This window comes from Colletotrichum karsti (genome assembly GCF_011947395.1).
Source record: "Colletotrichum karsti strain CkLH20 chromosome Unknown Scaffold5, whole genome shotgun sequence".
NCBI lineage: Eukaryota > Fungi > Ascomycota > Sordariomycetes > Glomerellales > Glomerellaceae > Colletotrichum > Colletotrichum karsti.
The window spans coordinates 1,135,220-1,154,003 of record NW_024065905.1 but is presented as its reverse complement, the minus strand read 5'-3'; the positions used below and the strand labels follow the sequence as shown (position 1 = coordinate 1,154,003).

General features: G+C 50.9%; 6 protein-coding genes across 6 annotated transcripts; 3 read left to right on the top strand and 3 right to left on the bottom strand.

The window, feature by feature from the left end:
* Positions 1-700: 700 nt before the first annotated feature.
* On the top strand, positions 701-2,068 carry CkaCkLH20_02352 (uncharacterized protein; the record flags this gene model as incomplete). Its single annotated transcript, XM_038885071.1, has 1 exon — positions 701-2,068. One exon carries the CDS (start codon positions 701-703, stop codon positions 2,066-2,068), a length of 1,368 nt encoding a protein of 455 aa, XP_038749859.1.
* A 972-nt stretch (positions 2,069-3,040) lies between these two features.
* CkaCkLH20_02351 (uncharacterized protein) lies at positions 3,041-5,302 on the top strand (the record flags this gene model as incomplete). Its single annotated transcript, XM_038885070.1, has 3 exons — positions 3,041-3,074; positions 3,131-3,606; positions 3,674-5,302. 3 exons carry the CDS (start codon positions 3,041-3,043, stop codon positions 5,300-5,302), a joined length of 2,139 nt encoding a protein of 712 aa, XP_038749858.1.
* A 330-nt stretch (positions 5,303-5,632) lies between these two features.
* CkaCkLH20_02350 (uncharacterized protein) lies at positions 5,633-7,831 on the bottom strand (the record flags this gene model as incomplete). Its single annotated transcript, XM_038885069.1, has 1 exon — positions 5,633-7,831. One exon carries the CDS (start codon positions 7,829-7,831, stop codon positions 5,633-5,635), a length of 2,199 nt encoding a protein of 732 aa, XP_038749857.1.
* A 1,645-nt stretch (positions 7,832-9,476) lies between these two features.
* On the top strand, positions 9,477-12,642 carry CkaCkLH20_02349 (uncharacterized protein; the record flags this gene model as incomplete). The annotated part of the gene is made up of 3 exons (XM_038885068.1): positions 9,477-9,523; positions 9,643-9,911; positions 12,014-12,642. The coding sequence occupies 3 exons, from the start codon at positions 9,477-9,479 to the stop codon at positions 12,640-12,642; spliced, it is 945 nt and encodes a 314-aa protein (XP_038749856.1).
* Positions 12,643-14,379: 1,737 nt separating this feature from the next.
* Positions 14,380-15,053, bottom strand: CkaCkLH20_02348 (uncharacterized protein; the record flags this gene model as incomplete). The annotated part of the gene is made up of 2 exons (XM_038885067.1): positions 14,380-14,920; positions 14,980-15,053. 2 exons carry the CDS (start codon positions 15,051-15,053, stop codon positions 14,380-14,382), a joined length of 615 nt encoding a protein of 204 aa, XP_038749855.1.
* Positions 15,054-17,094: 2,041 nt separating this feature from the next.
* CkaCkLH20_02347 (uncharacterized protein) lies at positions 17,095-18,181 on the bottom strand (the record flags this gene model as incomplete). The annotated part of the gene is made up of 3 exons (XM_038885066.1): positions 17,095-17,700; positions 17,764-17,973; positions 18,029-18,181. The coding sequence occupies 3 exons, from the start codon at positions 18,179-18,181 to the stop codon at positions 17,095-17,097; spliced, it is 969 nt and encodes a 322-aa protein (XP_038749854.1).
* Between the last annotated feature and the right edge of the window lie 603 nt (positions 18,182-18,784).

Sequence of the window (18,784 nt, the reverse complement as noted above, 5' to 3'; positions counted from 1 at the left end):
CTGATGTCGGTAAGAGCTGCCCTAGCAGTCATTGAATATATTTCATAATCATTGATATATACTACTATTAAGTCTCTTGTAAGCTTTTGAAACTCACCAAAGTAGCTTTAGATTAAGAATATTTAAGTCATGTAGATGAATATAAATAATATTATTAATTATGAGTGATAGAACTATAAAAGCTTGAAAGCTTAGATATCAGGGTGAGTAAAATGTCTTTTAAAAAGCATAAACATCCCGCGATGTGAAGGTAGTTCGTCCAATTCATTTGACAACCTGAATGATGGTCCATCGCCCTCGTGTCTCGTATTCCACTCCAATTGCCAATCGCTGTATACGCGTATTGAGTGCTGCGTCTGGATATCATCATCGGGGTTCATAATTGCAAGATAGGCATACTGACCTAGGGTCGGAGGATAATCCCGTACTAATATGTGCATTCACGAACAGGTATGGTAACCTCGCCATGCCAACTGTTCAACGTCTGAGTAACGTTGCCACTTCCTCTCTCATATTGGATCCCTGTCAAAAGGAAGACTTGACGCCCCGGTCTCCAACCCTACGTCAGCCAAGCGATACAAAAGCGGGATGGATTCACTGAAGAAGTCTGGAGGCCCTACTGAGCCATAGGTTTGATCCACTTTCCTGTCCTTTTCAGCCAGAACAGACGTCAGTCGTATGATCCGATATGTACCAACTAATGGACGCTTCGCGGAGCCTTTGCACCATAATCTCAACTCTGATCTGTTTGGCATCGCTAGTCTGCACATGGTCGGGGATGTCGAACAGCACGGACGGCATCGTCAATCGCCATGGCCTCCTCCCGGACGGCATGGAGTACTGGATTCGCGTTCCGGCTAACTGGAATGGCGTGCTCTTAAACGACCTCGACGCCGGCATCTACCTCCACTACAACACCTCTCAGGCTGCCATCTGGACCGAAAATGGCTACGCCTTCTCGGGCACGAGTCGCCGCGCCGACCGGATCACCAAGTTCGACCCTCGCGCCGAGAGAAACCAACAGGCGCAAGTGATTGAACTATTCGCCGAAGAGTTCGGCTGCCCAAAGACGACCATCCAATTCGGGTGTTCCGGCGGCGGGGGCGTCGCTCTAGGCGTGGCCGAGGCGTACCCGGACCTTGTCGACGGAGCCATATCCGCCAACGGCGGAGAGGGACTCGTCATGGCAAACCAGCGCCTGGATCTCCTCTTCACGCTGAAGGCTCTGATTGCCCCGAACAGCAGCTTGCCGTTGGTGGGGATTAGTTATGAGGAGCGGGAGAGCGCCGGTCAGGCTTGGATCGAGACCCTCGACAAGGCACTCAACACAACCGCAGGCCGGGCTCGGATCTTGGTCGCCGCGTCCATTGCGCAGGTGCCGAAATGGGGCGGAGCTGCGGAACCGTACCTGGCCAAGCCGGACCCGAACGACGAAGATGCCGTCCTGGAGGCGATGCTGCGTTCTACAACCGACAGCGCGGCTGCGGCTGTCAGTGTGCGATACCTCTACGACAGTCCCGCCGGGGTCATGTCGTGGAATACCGGTATCAACTACACCAGCCTTTTCGAGACCGCTGATGCTACGCAGCGCGAACTCACCGCACGCATTTACAAAGAAGCCGGACTAGATCTTGCGGCTGACCTTCAAGCCATTGAAACCTACCCCCGAGTGCCTCGAAACGAGACAGCCATCGCCTATTGGACGGAACGCGCCCTCACCGGAAACCCGCTCGTGCCTGTTCTGCAAGTTACTACTGTCGGGGACGCTACAAGGTCGTCCGCGCTGCTCGCAGCTTATGCGGCCGGAGTCGAGAAGAACGGCAAAGGTGAGCTCTACCGCCAAGCCGTGGTTGATTATCCCGGTCATTGCACATGGAATACGCTGGAGATGATGGCATCTCTTCAAGCTCTCCTCTTTCGTTTAGAGACGGGGTCGTGGGGGAATATCACGAGCCCGACTGTCATGAACGAGCTCGGGAAATCGTTCCGTCATAACCAGACAGAGCAGGCGAGGTTCACTGACCCAAGAGTCTTGAGCCAAAAGAACAACCGCGAGTTCTTCCCTTGAATGAGAACCATCTAGGATGGGACACTCGTTTCATAGTCTAGGAGTCACAAATTCTTGAGTAATCACATCATCTTCTAAGTAGTGAGACTTAACAGGATAGCCTACATAGCTCATATAGATATTTTCTGCTTTATTTAACAGACTCAGTAAGCCAACGCGGCTCCACCACAGCAGCGCTCATTCTGCTTGATTTCAGTCCCTGCCTACCCAAAGTGACATTCAATTCAAACACAAGATTCAGGTACAGCAAGTTCCAACATTCACAGGTCCTGATACCAGTCCGGACGTAACCCTACCCAAATCAGGTCATAGAACGGATTGTAGTCTCAACCACTGTGACCAGAACGTTAAACACAGCCTTAAGAACATAGCTACTTTGGAACTGAACTACTAGGAAACAAGGCGAAGTCTAAAAAAGCTGCAAAGATTATGGGCAATAGCAAGGCAACACGGCTGGCAAGTGCGCTTAAACTACTTTTCTCAGAGTTATTGACCCAGTCCCTGGATCAGCTCATGACCCCACACAAGATAGTGAAGGGTCATCGGGTCTGTCGGAAAGCAACGTTACAACATTGTGCTCTCAAGATCGCAACCGAAGAATCAACATATTATGAAACGTGACAAACTGATACTAGAGTCAAGGTATGTAATATCATGGGGGGTTTACCACGTTTTCTCGCGACTTGACTGATACTCCCATAGCAACGTGACATGAGTAATCAGTCATCGCAAGCAAGTCGTTGACGAGACAGCGGCTATCCATTTGAACGTTTCGGCAACGTACTTTGGTGCTGTCAAGAATTCAGGCGAACTAGCGCACCCGAAATACCTCCAAATTGTCAAAGAGAGCAGCCGGTCGTCTCCTCAGCTTGAATGCGCCTTGCGACGTTCAAATGGATACATAACCTCGCAGATCGAGTGCGCAACGTTTTGTGGACTACCTTCAACATCATGAAACAAATTTTCGCAATCATGCTCATCGCTATTGTTTTGTTCACAGTCAGCAGTAAGTATTCTATTCATATAGATTCTTCTATATTCCAGGAGCTTACGTTTTGCCAGTCTCCGCTCGACTCGTGACTGTCCCGACCTTTCCATTTGAACACGAAGGGTCTGGCGCATATTCCATGCAGAGGCTTCATGGCATCATAGTCCATGCCCCTTACGCGGACTCAGTCAACGAAAACGGCCAAACATTGATTCCCCCAACCTTGGAGGAGTTTGCTCAAACCTTCCGTGAAGATTTGTTGTCGGTCACAGGAATAGACCTTCCTGTTACCGCGAGCAATTTCTCAGTGGCAGACACTATTTTCATCACGGTTGATCCAAACAGAAGCTACCTCGACGCAGCCGGACGCAACACTTCGGAAGGCTATTCATTGGTAAGCAGCGAAGCAGGTATCGTCATCAGCGGTGCCAGTGCTCTCGGAGCATGGTGGGGCACTCGAACTCTTTTGCAGGTTGTGGTGCTCAACGATGGCAATATTCCGCATGGTCGGGGCAATGATGCACCTGGCTGGGCAACACGAGGTGCTATGGTAAGTCATGTCATCTCAGGCCTTTGGCCTTCGGCGCCTTTTGTTTATAGATCTAATCATTCAGTAGTTAGACTGTGGCCGTCATTATTACCCCCCGGAATTTCTTATCGAGATGTGCGCCTACCTCTCTTTCTTTAAACAAAACGAATTCCACCTGCACCTCAGCGACAACCTCTTTGTCAACGATGAATTATACACTCCTCAGCAAGTATGGGCCTTGTATAGCAGCTTCCGCCTCTGGTCCGACGATGAAGATCTGAGAGGTCTCGCGCAACTCCGGAACGAATCATACGACCAAACTCAATTCCGCCAAATTCAACAACAATGCGCCGCACGAGGGGTTACAATCATCCCCGAGATTGAAGCTCCAGCTCACGCCTTGGCTATCAGCAAATGGAAGCCGCACTTAGCACTTGACGAAGACCCGACGCTCCTGAACATTTCGCACTCTGAGACAATGCCTACGCTGGAGAGCATTTGGCGAACATTTCTTCCTTGGTTCAGCTCCAAGACAGTACATATCGGAGCAGATGAGTACAAGAAAGATCTGATTCAAGAGTACACTCACTTGGTCAACGAACTGAGCATGTTTGTGTGGAATGAGGCTGGTAGGAAGACGCGTATCTGGGGAACCTTTACCCCTGATGCCGGGGCCAACGTCTCGAAGGAGGTTGTCATACAGCACTGGGCACCATATGAGGACAACGCGTACTTCGACTTCATTCAGAACGGCTACGATGTTCTCAACTCTGACATGAAATTCTACACCAACGTCAAATGGAACGGTTACTTTCCGCCAACGTTGAACACAACAACGATCTTCAATGGAAATCCCCTAGGGGGCGGTTTTGCACCACACATCTTTGATGTCAAAAACGCCACGAATAATCCTAGTCGAGACGATCCAAGAGTCGTTGGTCATATCGCCGCGCAATGGAATGACTACGGTCCGGCAACTTCGACGTACCTCGAGGCATATCGCGGCTGGCGCAGTGGACTTCCAGCTCTAGCAGACAAGCAGTGGGGCGGTTCTCTCCAGGAGGACGATTATTCCGCCGTCCTGGAGTCGCTGGTTGCTGCTGCACCAGGCCAGAACCTAGATCGCAGGATCAAGTCCATATCAGAGGTCATCTTGGACTACCAGTTCTCTCCTCTGAAAAACAGTAGCGACATGATCGAGGACCTGTCCGGGAACGGGTATGATGGAGCATCCCGCGGCTGCATCATGCCAAACTCCACGTTGGTTTTAGATGGCAACTGCTTCGTTGAGACGTCTTTGGAGAGTAAAGGCCGAGACTACGCCCTCTCCTTTTCCGTTTACCCAACTTCTAACGCGCCTGGAGTGCTGTTTTACAGCGAGGATTCCGCTCTCGTTTCTGGAAACGGTTCACATACAAACATCACCTTCATTGCGGCCGGAACTGCGTTCCCCCTCAACTATTCTCTACCACTACACACGTGGACACACGTCACCGTATCTGGTGTTGGAGAATCTACTTTTCTAAGCGTTTTAGAAGACGATGGATCACGAACTAGGACGATGGAATTTCTGTCAAAGATCGAGGCCAACGGCGTCGCAAGCGCCGCTGGCGTGATGGTGATCTGGAAGCCCATTGCCTTTGAAGCTCCGTTGAAAGAGATTGGGCGAGGGTTCCATGGAATGATCAGGAATCTCACTCTTAAAGCACTCGCTTGACTGTCTCGGCATGTAGAATATGCCTAGCTCCAGGAAGATATCCGGTTTACTAATAAGGCGTCTACCTAAACATGATTTATAGTGAGTGACGTATATAAACGTATAAAAAGGGTAGCATATAAAGCTAGAAGTAGAGGTAGACGGGCAATTTAGGGATATCAAAACCCCTAAATAGACCTATCTGCATATAAGTCATAGTATAATTCAAAGAGACTATGAATTAATTTTCAGGAGAATAAGTACTTTGACTTTTAGGAGGTCTCCTCGTTGAGCAAATTGAATATTAGCTTGAGTACTTCTTCGTGCATAAATCCACAAAGATGAATACCATCACGCAAGCTGAACCATCATCTCCTTCGGATGCGCTGCCACAAAAGCGCGAAGATTGACCTTCCCGGCACCGATTCTCCACGACACCTCATTTTGCGTCTTCAAAAGAAGCACCTCATAAACATCCCACACGGTTATCCCGCCGAACCTGGAGATGTCCCAGTGCGGGTCGCCGTTCTCGTTGTGCTTCCTCATCGACGCCTCCACCATGCTATCCGTCGCCGGTTCCACCGTCTCATTCGGCACTTCAACATTTCCAAGCCCGGTGTGCCACTCCTCTTCAAAGAGGAATTTCTGGACATCGCACGGCCCCGTGCTCCAATACAGGTCCCACCCTGGTGGTGGCGGCGGGACCCAGGAGAGACTTCCGCGCGAGATAGCAGCTAGGTGGTACTCGTAGCCGTCGTCTTCTGCTGGGAGAGAGCTTGTGTTGAGGCTAAGATATCCGGCCCGATACCCTTGGTGATAGACAATCCGCTGCCACGGCGCGCGGCCGTTGGCAGACCGGGACTCGTCGTTGACGCCGAGCTGAAAGAAACGATCTTCGATTTTCATCTTAAAAGATGCTTGCTGCATGTCGCATGAAATGATGGGGACTACGTGGGCGTCGAAGAACAGAATACCGTTGCTGTCTGGGCGATCTTCGATGCTCTGGCCCAAGAGACTCACAGGGTAGGTGAACTTTACCCCTTTGTAAGTGTTGTGAGTGTAGATGTGGCGGTTATGCTGCGCGTCCTGCTCCATGACCCAACCATCTTTGCCCACAGCATCCAAGTGATGTAGGGAGCGGGCATCCAACTCTCTCAAAAGCACGGTGGCTTCACCCACTTTCTTCCTGTACTCTTCTACCTCATCTTCTGTCTTGTTTCCTTCCTCGATAAACCTATCAATAACCCACTGAGGCTTCTCCTTCACATACCAACGTACCACGGATACAGGATCCCAGACCACGGAATTCTTCCACCCTCTGCCGCGATAGAATACGTGACCCTGCCATGCAGCCCACGACCAGCTTGGGAAAATCGCCTTGCCGTTCTTGAGTCGCAGCTGAAGAGGCTCCCCAGCCTGCCATAGTAGCGCCTGTTCGAATGCGAATGAGGGCTGTCCATACCAGAACTTGGTGTTGGTACCCCGCTGAATAATGTGCTCTACGCCTGAGAAAGCCATCACGGCGTCTGATTCCCAGCTCAGCTTCCGCTTAGTGTAGTCGCACACTGCACGGCGAAATAAATCCCATGGCGTCGATCCGTTGGTATCGCCGAGCGTGTTCATAAAATTGAGAGCTGCGTCTACCGTGATATTGAATACGGGCGCTCTCTTTGCTCGCTCTTCGGGATTCATATTGTCTAGGTCAAGGTCCTCAGACATCATCATAACTTGATCCGCGTCCCGTATTGTGAATCCCTTGTTTTTGAAGCGCCTTAACGATGTATGGCACCATACCAAGGCTAATAGATCCGGCTGAACCCGATGATCTTCTAATGTCGAGTGTTGAAACGCAGGGTCCGTAGCGGGAACGATCTCCTCGAGCATCAGTGCGCCGTGGGCACACTCGAAGATCATCTGTGAGCGTGTAAAGTAAACGGATCGCTTCGACAATGCCCGCTCCTGGAATGTCCACGCACGTGAATTCCACACTGAGCTCTCGATGTCGTAAATCGACTGACGCGGATCGTGAAGCCCGATAGCTAGCGTTATGCCCTGGACCTTAACTGCGTTCTGTGCGACGGGGCGATTTGCGGTGCCCATGCCAGGCAGGCCATCATGCGGATCGATGTTTGTGGAGGCGACGATGGTCATTGTTGCACTGCCGTAAATCAGACCCATCTTCGATATGATCTTTGCTTTGTCTTCGGGCTCATCCTGGAGGATACAGAGAGCGTCGACCCATAAATATCGCAAGCCGGCTTCTTTGGTGACTTTGATCGCGTCCGCAATTGTCTGAGGTAGATCGACATTCTGCAGTCCTTGCGGCATCTCCAGTTTGTTTCTTGTCGAGTTGGTGTACTGTATCTGGCTGCCTTTTCCCCAAACATAAGACAAGCAGGCGTACCGAAAGGGCATGTCGACCTCCCGGACGCATGATGTCACTGTATCGATGACGCGCAGTGAGGCCAGATCGACTACAACTTCGAGACTTTGGTCAGACGATTGATGAGTTCTCTTGCAAATCTCCAGCCATTCCCTCAATCGATTCATGTTGGCGTGATTTTGCTGCACAAACCTTCCCGCCAGAGGCTGGTGCGCCTCTTCCTCAACTCGCTGCACCACAAATCTCCCAATGGTCTCCATGTCCCATTCAAGCTCAATTTCCAGCCTTATAGCATAACCAAGTCCTTCGTCTATGACGCTGATGTTGAGTCCCCCCTGCTGTATATCACTCTCCGTAAGTTGAGACAGTAATCCATCATCCAGTATTTTCCGCCTCATCAGTCCGCAAAAAGCGCAGCCATTCGTTTGCTCCATCACCTTCCACAGACCTTTGGAAATGATTTGGGTGGGAAGCGAGGGCAGGTTGTTCCCAGAGACTCCATGTCGCGTGAACAAAACGTCAAAGTTGAGGTGTCGACACATCTCGCACAGATACCCCAGGTCGTCCTCGGGGAGGATATCTGGGTTCACGATAAACCACTCATCGTCCAATGGCGCGTCTGGGGAGAAAGGCCGCCAAGTATCGGCAAAATACTGGTGTTTTTACTGCCTATGCTTCCTGTGTTCTTCGTCGCTGGCTTTCGCAATGCGTTGATCATCATTATTGTCGCCCCTGATGGAAATGCTGAGTCGCTCAAGGTATTCATCAGAGAACACGTCAACTTCGTGCTCCATCTCGTGTTGCACGGCTTCCATCGCGGGATGTTCTTAGTGTTGAATGACGGCTTTGATCGATTGATCTTCAAAATCTCAATGCGTTAGGCGCAACATAAGTTCCCGGTTCCCCTCATTTCTCCCCTCTTCCTCCCTACCCCCACCTCGTCAGCATCAGCCCTCTCACGTGCCGCCTGCCTCAGTCCTTGCCTTCTTTCTCTCCGTTTTCTACTTCAAGAGTTCAAGCTTACCGATCTCGGCTCATCGGCTTATCGTTGATATCATTCATCACTACCTACTGCACTACGTTTTACGCCCTATTGCTTATCCATGTCGCCGGGTACGTTACAGATAATGTGTCTTTAATCTTTGTTAATGCTCGCCCCATGAACATCGCCATTCTGTCCCCGAGGGACTTCAATATCGGCGACACAGTTAGGCACTCCTTTTGATTCTTTCTCCCGCGGCTGTAAAGACTGTAGCTCTGAATTAATTTCCTTTTTGAGGATCTGTTTCATCACGGAGCATCAGAGCTTTCGTTTCCTTTCACCAGACGGGAGGGACGCAGCCAGACTTCCAAATCAGGGGCCAGAGAGTTCCAACGTAGCAAAACCACCGGAAATGACGTTTAAATCGACGACAGATCGATAGTCGCGAATTCTGACACAGCAAGCGCACCGGGCCGATGAAAATGACCACAGATGTGCCGCTGTTCTCAGGCTCAGGCAACATCTCAGCTAGAACCACAAGTGACAGCACGCTGCACATGAACAGCCCGGATCGCTCAAATCCGAGACAAATACCTGACAAGAAGAGAAAGATGCCATCATGAGGATGGCAGCGGGGTGCAAGGAATTTGGCAGCTTTCGTGGGTGGAGATTCTGAGTACATCAATGTAGCCTACTGGCTGCCGGTTGCCTTGCGGCTATCTCGACAATTGTTTACCGCACCAAGGAAGCCGCTGCCGGACTTACCGCAGGCTATATTGATCAATTCCCTCATTTAAGCTTTTACGACTGTCTTCAAGGCTTCCCTCATAATGCCCGTAGCCGAGGGTAAGCACTTCACCATCTCCAAGCACGTGTGGTAAGCATATGAGCCACGGACGGGCATTGATGTATCCGGCCATCAATCCTTTTTCACTTACGAATTTACCGGCAGAAATAGGACTGGTTTCGACGCCCTCGAAAACTGGCAGACATTAGGGACTGGGAACGCAACGTGGACTGCCACTCTTCCCTTCAGAGCGACTACCCCGAGGAGAAGTACAAGATGCAACATGATATCTACAGCCTAGGTGTTTGTCTTCTCGATTTGGGTCTCCAAGAGTCTTTTGTGACGTACGATGCGGCAAGAACCCCTCAGCCCAGCCCCAGATTCACAGATGTCAGCACTTGGTTGCAGAGGTCAGGCCACAGCACGACTTGGGGCTTTGCACAATACCTCAAAGACTACTTTGAGCATCTAGCGTGCAGTCGACTACCACAGTTAACAGGGGAGAAGTACTCGCAAGTTGTCTTGACATGCTTGGGCTGCCTGGACGGGGAAAACGATGACGTAGGCAACGGCGGGAACGCCGTCAGCCAGATTGAGATCTCGACGGGAATGAAGTTTCTCCAGCAGGTGTTCTTGCATATTAACGAGATTGTACTGTAACAGCATTGTCATTCTGGGGCTGAGAACTTTGCTCGTGTCGAGAGAACGGATGTAGAGGACTGTACTGGGAGGCAAAAGCTTCCAGCTGTCATTAATCATTATTATGGCCCCCGCTAGGTAGCGCAGGTATACCCTCGTTGAAGTGGCCACAAGCTTTCAAAGGCGGTAGTAGCATGCAATTGCACATGTTCGGTGACAACATTCTCTGCTGGGAATCCGAAAGATAATGATCTGTAATGGTCCCGCGGCATCACAGAATTGTCGGTTTCCTAGCTAATCCAGAACCGGCTTCTGTATCGGTCAACGGCAATTCCGAAGGTTTGTGAGTATCACTGCCGTCCACCCGTTCGCGATTTCGCCATTATAAATGTAAACAACCGTGACAGGGTACCCACAAGGAAACTTCGCATTCCGTCTCTCTCCCATGGATCAGCTGGCAACGAGCCCCTCCACAAAGGGAGACTCCTTGCCAGTAAAAACATAGCATCAAGGATAATGAGGTCCCGACATCATCTCGGCAGTCGCTCATATAAACACCGAGCAATTCCAATTGTTTCCCCGCCAATACAGCCAGCTATCTCAGAGCTAAAACGTGTAGAAAGCTCTGCTTACAAGCTTCATTCAAAGTTGAAGGTTATCCATACTGAACTTCTGTGAATCAGCAGCTCATGCCCCCTGGAGCTTTCCACAAACCGATCGGAGGGGATTAGTCTTCCTAGTCATGGTTTTTCGACTGAGTTCAACAGCGATCCTTAAGCGACTCAGACCCGTTCGCCATATGCAGGAACAAAGTTTTCTCCGGTGTGGATAAACGTCGTCGTGTGCGGATAAACATCTGGTGAGGTTCAATCACAGGCATTCCATGTTGTTTCGTCTTCTCCGTATCAGCGGCCGCAAATCCGGCAAACACATATACCCGTATCAAACAGCGCAGAGTCATAAACGCTTTCATTGCCGGAGCGGGCAGTCGATGATGAGTCGTGGTCGCTTTAATGTCAAGACGTGCATGTTGAGCTATTTTGGTTTCTGACCTACCCGTCAGCGTCCGCTGTCGATCGTTTGTCTACGCTTCTTGAGCGTTGACTGCCGAGTTCGGATGAGCAAACCATCGCGGGATTCACAGGCAAGCTCGGTCTTTATTCTCGAGAGCGAGTGAGCTCTGTCGAGATACCCCGCTCACTGCGACGAGCTTCCTGCAAGTGGGTTGCCAAAGACGAATGTCTCCGGTCTGCCAGATTCAATTATTCCATAGCAACGCAGGAACTTATCCTGTTTTTAGCCTCGCACTAGGTTTCTGTCGCTCATCGGAAGTCGACATTAAGTTCGACATGATGCTGGTCATGCGGTGCGAGTGGCTCGGGACCCGTGCAGGTGAAACCATTCGCAAGGTGGACGCACCGAACTTCAGACGTCGTTCCATCCGCCATGTGTGTGCCAAGAATAGATCCGCAAGCTGGGAACTCTCAACAACGGCCAATATTTATGGCGGTATTCCCGTCTCGGTTTACTACCGCCATCCGTGATCCGTCGCTAGTCTCGGTGCTCGACCTGTTTAGCGGTCTCGCTAACGCTTCATGAGCCGACGAGACCGGTCATTTTCCAACAGTCAAGGTGTTGGACAAGAAACGGATGACACTTGACAACTCGGATCATCGGTAGTAGCAGAACACGGTACGTGATGATTCAAAAGATGGACTAATCTGCACCCTGGATGCTGGTCGAGGATGGCTGTGCTGTCTTCATGCTCTCCACCGTTCTTTGACAAGGCATTACTTGGAGCAACAACGGCTGATATTGAGACGGAACTAGTGTGTTCGAAGAAAGCACGTTGCCAACATGGCCGGTCTCTCCATGGCTCGTAGGAGGTCACCTCCAGCGAAGCTAGATCTCAGCATCGACCATCAACACCAAAGACGGCAGAGGCCACCTGGTCCACCGCCGCCTCCTCCGAACGCTCCTCCTCCACCTCCTGGCGGCCCTCCTCCGCCACCTCCGTTCGAGCCTGGTCCGCCTCCGCCTCCCCCGGGGACACCACCTCCTCCCCCCGGGACACCACCGCCACCTCCGGGAACACCACCACCGCCGCCTCCGGGAACACCACCGCCACCGCCTCCACCACCATCGCCGCCGCCGCCGCCTCCGCCTCCTCCACCGGGGCCACCAGGACCGCCACCTCCTCCACCACCTCCTCCGCCTGGTTATCCAGGGCCACCACCACCACCTCCGCCGCCACCAGGACCTCCAGGGCCTCCAGGACCCCCTGGGCCACCTGGACCTCCTGGGCCACCGCCGCCGCCGCCTCCACCACCACCAGGACCACCTCCTCCTCCTCCTCCTCCACCTCCGCCGCCAGTCCCGACAACAGTTGTCGTTACTACGACCGTATTCCCCGGAATGAGCACGAGTACTTCATTGCCACAAGCCCAAACCACCGTCTTCGTCACAGTCACTCCCCCGCCTGTGACCATTACGGCCGCGGTGATTCCCACCGCAGCCCCCGATCTCAGGACCGATGGCGGTCCAAGAAGGCTCCAGCCAACGGCACCTGAGCTTGGGCTTGGGCAAAACGTCTTTGTCATCTCTATGGAAGGGGTATTTGGCTTCCTGGCAGGAATAGGTAAGCTTCTCTGTGTTATACTTATTGCCGCGCCACTGCCCGCTGTTTGATTCTACTACAAAAAGAATATCAAACAGTATTTTCCTCTCCAAAGATGATCATTCACTGACATGGGACTTATAGTGGCGACGTGGATCTTGGTGATGATCGGGCTGGCTCTATGGCGGAGGCGCAAACGCCGTCGCCAAAAGATAGAAGAGGGCATGATTTGACGACTCGAAACCCATTCAGACAAGATTGTAAACCTGACCTATTTCCTAATGTATCTTAATGGGGTGTTATGTACGATAGCAGATAGCTGGAAGTTGTAATTCTACAGGTGTTGCTCATTCTGTACTAAGAACTTCCGAGGTGTGATTAACGCCACGTCAACCTGAGCAGTTCGTTCCCGCCGTGAATTTATGTCCAACGCCTGCAGAGGGAGCATGCCATCACACTGCAGTCTCAAGGTAAAGTTTAAACTCCCGTTGGTGGCGTGGCAAATGTCTGGAACGATACCATTTTTGTCCTGTCTATGCTTAAGTTGCCCAATCACTGAAAAAGAAGGTGGTTCGGTTGAAACTCTGTCTCCTGTCGGCGTTTGTCTGAGCGAAACTTTGATCAATTTTCAGCAAAGATGCCAAGGTGTTTTTCCGTCATTTTGTATTTATAGCCAATCAGCGGAGAATGGGACGAACTCAATGCACAGACGGATCGACAATGCTTAATTGAGTCTATCACTTTGTCCTGACTCCTCCTGCTGTGGTGTTTTCATGTCCCATATGTGTTCTATTCAATGTAGGGGGCAAGGTATCATATGAGCTCTTACGGATCCCACAAACACTATGGCATTTTCGAAGAGTCTGTCGAAGAATCTGCATATGAGCTAAGTATCTGAATTTACTTCAGAATCTCCTCCCGTCAATTTCATGATCACTGCGTGGGTTTGATACTGCATGCAAGTCAAGCGGGGTTAACACACGTTGAGCGCCACCAAAGTCGGTTGCAACTCATTCCACGGCAAATTAAAAATGAATATTAGCCACGTTGTAACGTAAGAAAAGTCCCGGAGCGGTCTTTCTCGCGTTAGTGTTCGAAGCTCGGTGGCCGTTGAAGCCGGTGCGCTACGGCTTGGGACCATGCGGATAGAGTGTACTTTGCATCCGCCCGCAGGTAGCAAAGATTGCGCGTCGCTGCTACCTCATGTCTCCTGACTGTCTTACTACTCGGCTGTACCTTCACGGAATGCCGGTTCGGAAACGCGTAGATGCCTGTCGAGTTATTGTGGTGGTTGGACAAGAGAGGGGTCGATGACAGCCGAAGTCCGTACAGAACACACGACATACCCCGCGTCGTTTTCGTTTGCTGGGATGTGAAGCAATTGTTTATCGGTGTTCGAAACAGCACGGTCTTTGGCTGATGTAGTGGGCCGCAATAGATTTCTCATCAAGAGCACAATGTTCAGGGAGAAAGAGGAAAATGAAATAACAGCAAGCTTTCTCATGACAACGAGCCACTCGAGCTCTTTGGACAAGGGCTATGGATAATATGTTATATCGACAAACTGTAAATCTTGATTCGCTCATGCTCACATTATGAGCATGAGGCTCAGGCTCACAAAGTCCGTGGCCAAATATCCGAACCTGGTCCACAACCTCCGAGGTTAAATGCTGTCTTGTTGCTGCTGCTTCTACAGACATTCTCCGGTTCCCGCTTCATCTTGGCCCATTTCCCATCGCTTCTCACTGAAATGCTCCCCCAAGATATCATCGATGTTGCCCAATTCCAGGTCATTGAAATCGGGCATGAACGGAGCGAACATGTATTCATCCATTGTCGATAACCCTTGCCCCAGACCGGGAGTATTGAATACGTTTGAATTTGTGTCTCTAAGAGAGCCCAGATCAATTATGTTGCTTTCTTCGAAGCTTTGAGAGATCTGGACAGAGTCATTCGCATTGCGACTTGGCTCGCGGGTAGGAGGTCGCTTGGTGTTCGAAGAACTCAGACACACGTGTATGTCTCCGGAGACACCTCGATCTCGCGGGCACCAGAGCGCCTTCAGCATACGACTGCATCTGGAACCAATGTGCGATTCTGTTGACGCGGCCTCTTCCATGGCGTCTGCAAAGCTGATTGCTAAACGTCTGGCCTCCTCCCGCTGGCTCTCGGGCTGAATAGCGTCGGCACTGTTGGCTTTGTGAAGAAACACTGCCGCATATACGCCGTACCTGTTTCATAGTAGCCATCAGTTTTGTGAGCACACTCATTATAATTCAAACTGACTTACAGGTAATAGCGCGAAGGCAGATAACAAAGCTCATTCTTTGGGTCCAGGGTGCTGAGAATCCTGAGGCTGTTCATAGCAGCGGTGATAGCATCGAAAACATAGCGTCCGTCAGGAGAAGACATAACCCCCCGTGGAAACGACCTTCTAGCCACTCTTTCTCCTGCCCGCTGTTTGTCAGACGCCCGCCACGAGCCTGCGGACATTCGAGTCAACACAGCTTGGAAGGAAAAGGCATTAGCATATAGACAGAGATATTCATATAGAAGAGAGAGTGTGTTCTTGATTCTCTTTGTCACGAAGACGTTCCTCCAGGTTGACTGCCATGCCGAAGCAGAGTTGGTACAGTCGTCAATGCATCGAGCGTAGTCTCCGTTCTTGACCATGCTCAGTGTTCTTTCGCGTGAAGAGTAGAGAATGGCGTGTGTGTTGTGTAAGATCTGTGTCAACTCAATAGTTGCTTGAACCACAGAGGCGTAGTCTTCTTGGTCATTTCCGGGCGGCGGCTTGAGACTGGAAAAGTCCTTGGCTGTGAAGTGCGCTGAAAGGGTAGGCCCCCGGGACCAGAAGGACTGTCCTAAGCGGACAGATATTTGACGATCGGCGATGTAAACAACTACAAAGATTACTTGTTAGAAATGCAATTAGATATATGTTTCAAGTGTTCAACTCACACGTCCAAATCAGTCGCCTCCTCTCAGCCTGTTTTGATGCCTCATGGGACTTATTGTTGCGAAAAGCTGCCTGGTCTAGGTGGAGCAGATAGCCCTGTCTCACTGCAAGACCTATGAGTGACCAGGCTGTCCTGTCTTCGCTGAAAAAGCTCTCCGGCTCTTCGTCTTGAGCTCCGTCATCGTCTACCCGGATGTGAGGCAACCACTCAGACAAAAGCAGTAATCCCTCTACAGTTTGAGGTGCATGAGTCCAGGTGCGCGCAAGTAGCACGTCGAGTAGAAGTCGCCGGATATATGCCCAACAATGGCGATGAACAACTGAGTACTGGACAGAGTCCCTCGATGCAACAGCCAGAATTACAGTGAGAAGAAAGTGATCTGACTTATGTGCCTTCTCTAGTTCTGATTGCTGAAGTATATAGGCCGGTGCGACAGGACAGAATGGATGGTAGAGTTGTGAGTATCTGTACATGTGAGCATCCTTGAACCACTACAAATTAGCGCCGCTCACCTTGATATCAAATCCCGGACATCATCGAAGTTTAACAGTCCCTTTTCAACCAGTTCGTATCCATGAATAGCTGTCTTAGTAGTATTTGAGGAGCTCAGACTTGCTTCGTGGGTTGTTGTTCCTGCGTCTGAAAATTCCGTTTGATTTTCTTGCCGCTCACACTTGTCGGATTTTGCCAGTATGTGCAGAGCATCAGACGGGTTCCTCAGTTCAACGCCAAACGAGTCATCCGACATGTCATCATCGCTTTGATCGGCAAAGCCGATAGTTGATGATACAGCAGCGCTTTCCATATCATCGGGCACGGAAATCTGGGATCTACTGGTCGTCTCAACAGACCCAATATTTGAGCCCAGCCGCCCCGGTGGTCGGTAGGCTCTGAAATTCCCTCCACGAGAAGACCTAGCAAGCACGCATTCTTCCCCTGAACGGTGACATGAGACACACGGAGGCTTTTTTGGGTCACCGATGCCGTCTCTGCGATGAGAATTCATGAGCATTCTATGACCTGGTGCCCCTACAGATGAAGGGACATGGATGCTTACAAGTCGCATCGGGTTTTCCGTTGTCGGCAACGGATACACGCCCGGTATGATCTCTTGCCTTTCGGCAATGTCATGTTTTCCGTAATTAAACCAAGAGCTCATTCGGCTTCTCTGGAAGTAATTCAGCTGTCGATGGTTCGATGATGGAGTAGTGGAGGTTGAAGAAGAGATGTTTCGTCCCTCGGCAGTCCCATCGGCTGCAGTCGGCAATGAATTGCCCGAAATGGAACTCCGACAGATACCCGTAGACTACCCCGCGGACACGCAATTAATACATCACACGGATATTGAGAGGATGGTGGGTGTTTTCTTCAGCGCGTCTATTATGGTTTATGTTGCCTATTTCATGGAAGTAAATACTGCTAGATAGAAGATCAACATGCCCCTTCTATGGCAGACCTTGCCGGACGTTGGTATGCTCATTCAGGCCCCATGCCGTGCTGCTCGAATCGTGAACAGTAGCCCTCCTCATATCCCGCTTATACTTGGTCGTGAACCTTCCTCCAACAGCCCGATGCATCGTGCACGTGTTGTCCCAGACAACAAGATCGCCCGGCTGCTTCCACTCGATCTCTATGATGTACTTATCCTGAGTCGCATGCTTGAAGAGCCTGTCAAAGAGCTCCTTCGACTCGGTGGGCTCGAGGCCTTCGATATGGTGAATGTGCGCTGCGAGGTATAGATTCATTCGGCCTGATCTCTCGTGCAGTTGGACCAGCTTGTGCCGGCCCATTGGGTGGTCTGCAGGTTCTACGTTCGCGAAGAACTCTGGCGCGGCCATCTTCTTCGAGTGTAAGATGGAATGGGCGGCGATGTAGTCGTTCTTGAGCAGATGGTCCTTGGTCTCTTGATCAAGCTCGTCGAACGCAGTCCGAGAGTCTGCGAAAGCGGTGCTGCCACCCGTACCTGGGGGAGGCAGCTCGTGCGAGAGCAACAGTGACAAACCAGCACGGCGAGGATTGAAGCTTGAGTCGACATGGAAAAGAGCGTTGCCCTGAGAAAATCGCAATGTGAGCTCAAGCTTTTTGAGGAGTCGCTGATACTGATTCCAGCTTACCTTGTTTGCCTGGCCTCGGGGGCTATCAAGATCGACAATAGAGCCATCCTCCTCGACGTTGCCGACATCGAAGAGCTCATCGTACTTGAGTCGGTTCTTCCGGCCAGCAGAAATGTACGGCTTCACATCGTCCAGCTCGCCGAACTTGCGGGCCAACTCAATATGCGTCTCATCGGTCAAGCCGGTGCTTCGCAAGACCACCACTCCATACTGTTAGGTGGGTGTTAGTTGACATTGATAGCAAGCAAGCGGTGGAGGTTTTTACCTTGGTCACTGCTTCTTCGAGGAGCCGAAAGGCATCGTCCGTCACGCCTTGGGCGAAGTTGAGACCAGTTATCTCTGCACCAAAGCCTGGTCGAATCTCTATCAGTTCAACGCCGGTCAACGGAGTTTGCGTCTTGGTGATAGTCTGGGACATTGTGATGGAAGAGGCTTGCGGTTTGTGGTTGAATAATAGCGTGAGGAGAAGAGGCTGGATTTCTCATTGAACACTGATTTGCGAAGACTTCTGCTGGGAATAAGAAGGTTAGTTCTGGCAGTTATATAGACTTCGAAGCCGTCAAGCTGTATCCGTGGCCAAAACAGGTAGGCCTATCCGACTGTAGCCGACATGGGGGCGGGGTTTGGCTGCGCGTAATGTCTGGGGAATTTGGTACCTCTTAGAGAACAATCCATTTGTCATATTTATTTGAGAACTCTTCTAATTCTTTGGTGTCTAGCGTAGGTCCTTCGATTTGTCCAAGATCGGCCAAGTACGTGCTCAATGCTGATGTGAATGGCAATATGAAGCCGCCTCCGCCCTTACTTCCACGCCTACTTCACCTCTCACTTACTCCCACCCTGAATTCTAGTATCCAGAACTCAAGCTATTCAAGGGTATTCACTCTGATTGATTACGAATACGCAACCGTGATCACACTCCAGCGCATATTACTATTTGTATCGTATACATCAACACAAGCCAAGCAGTGCATTAGAAATCCTGGGGTACCATGACGATAAGCACGATGGCTACATGAAA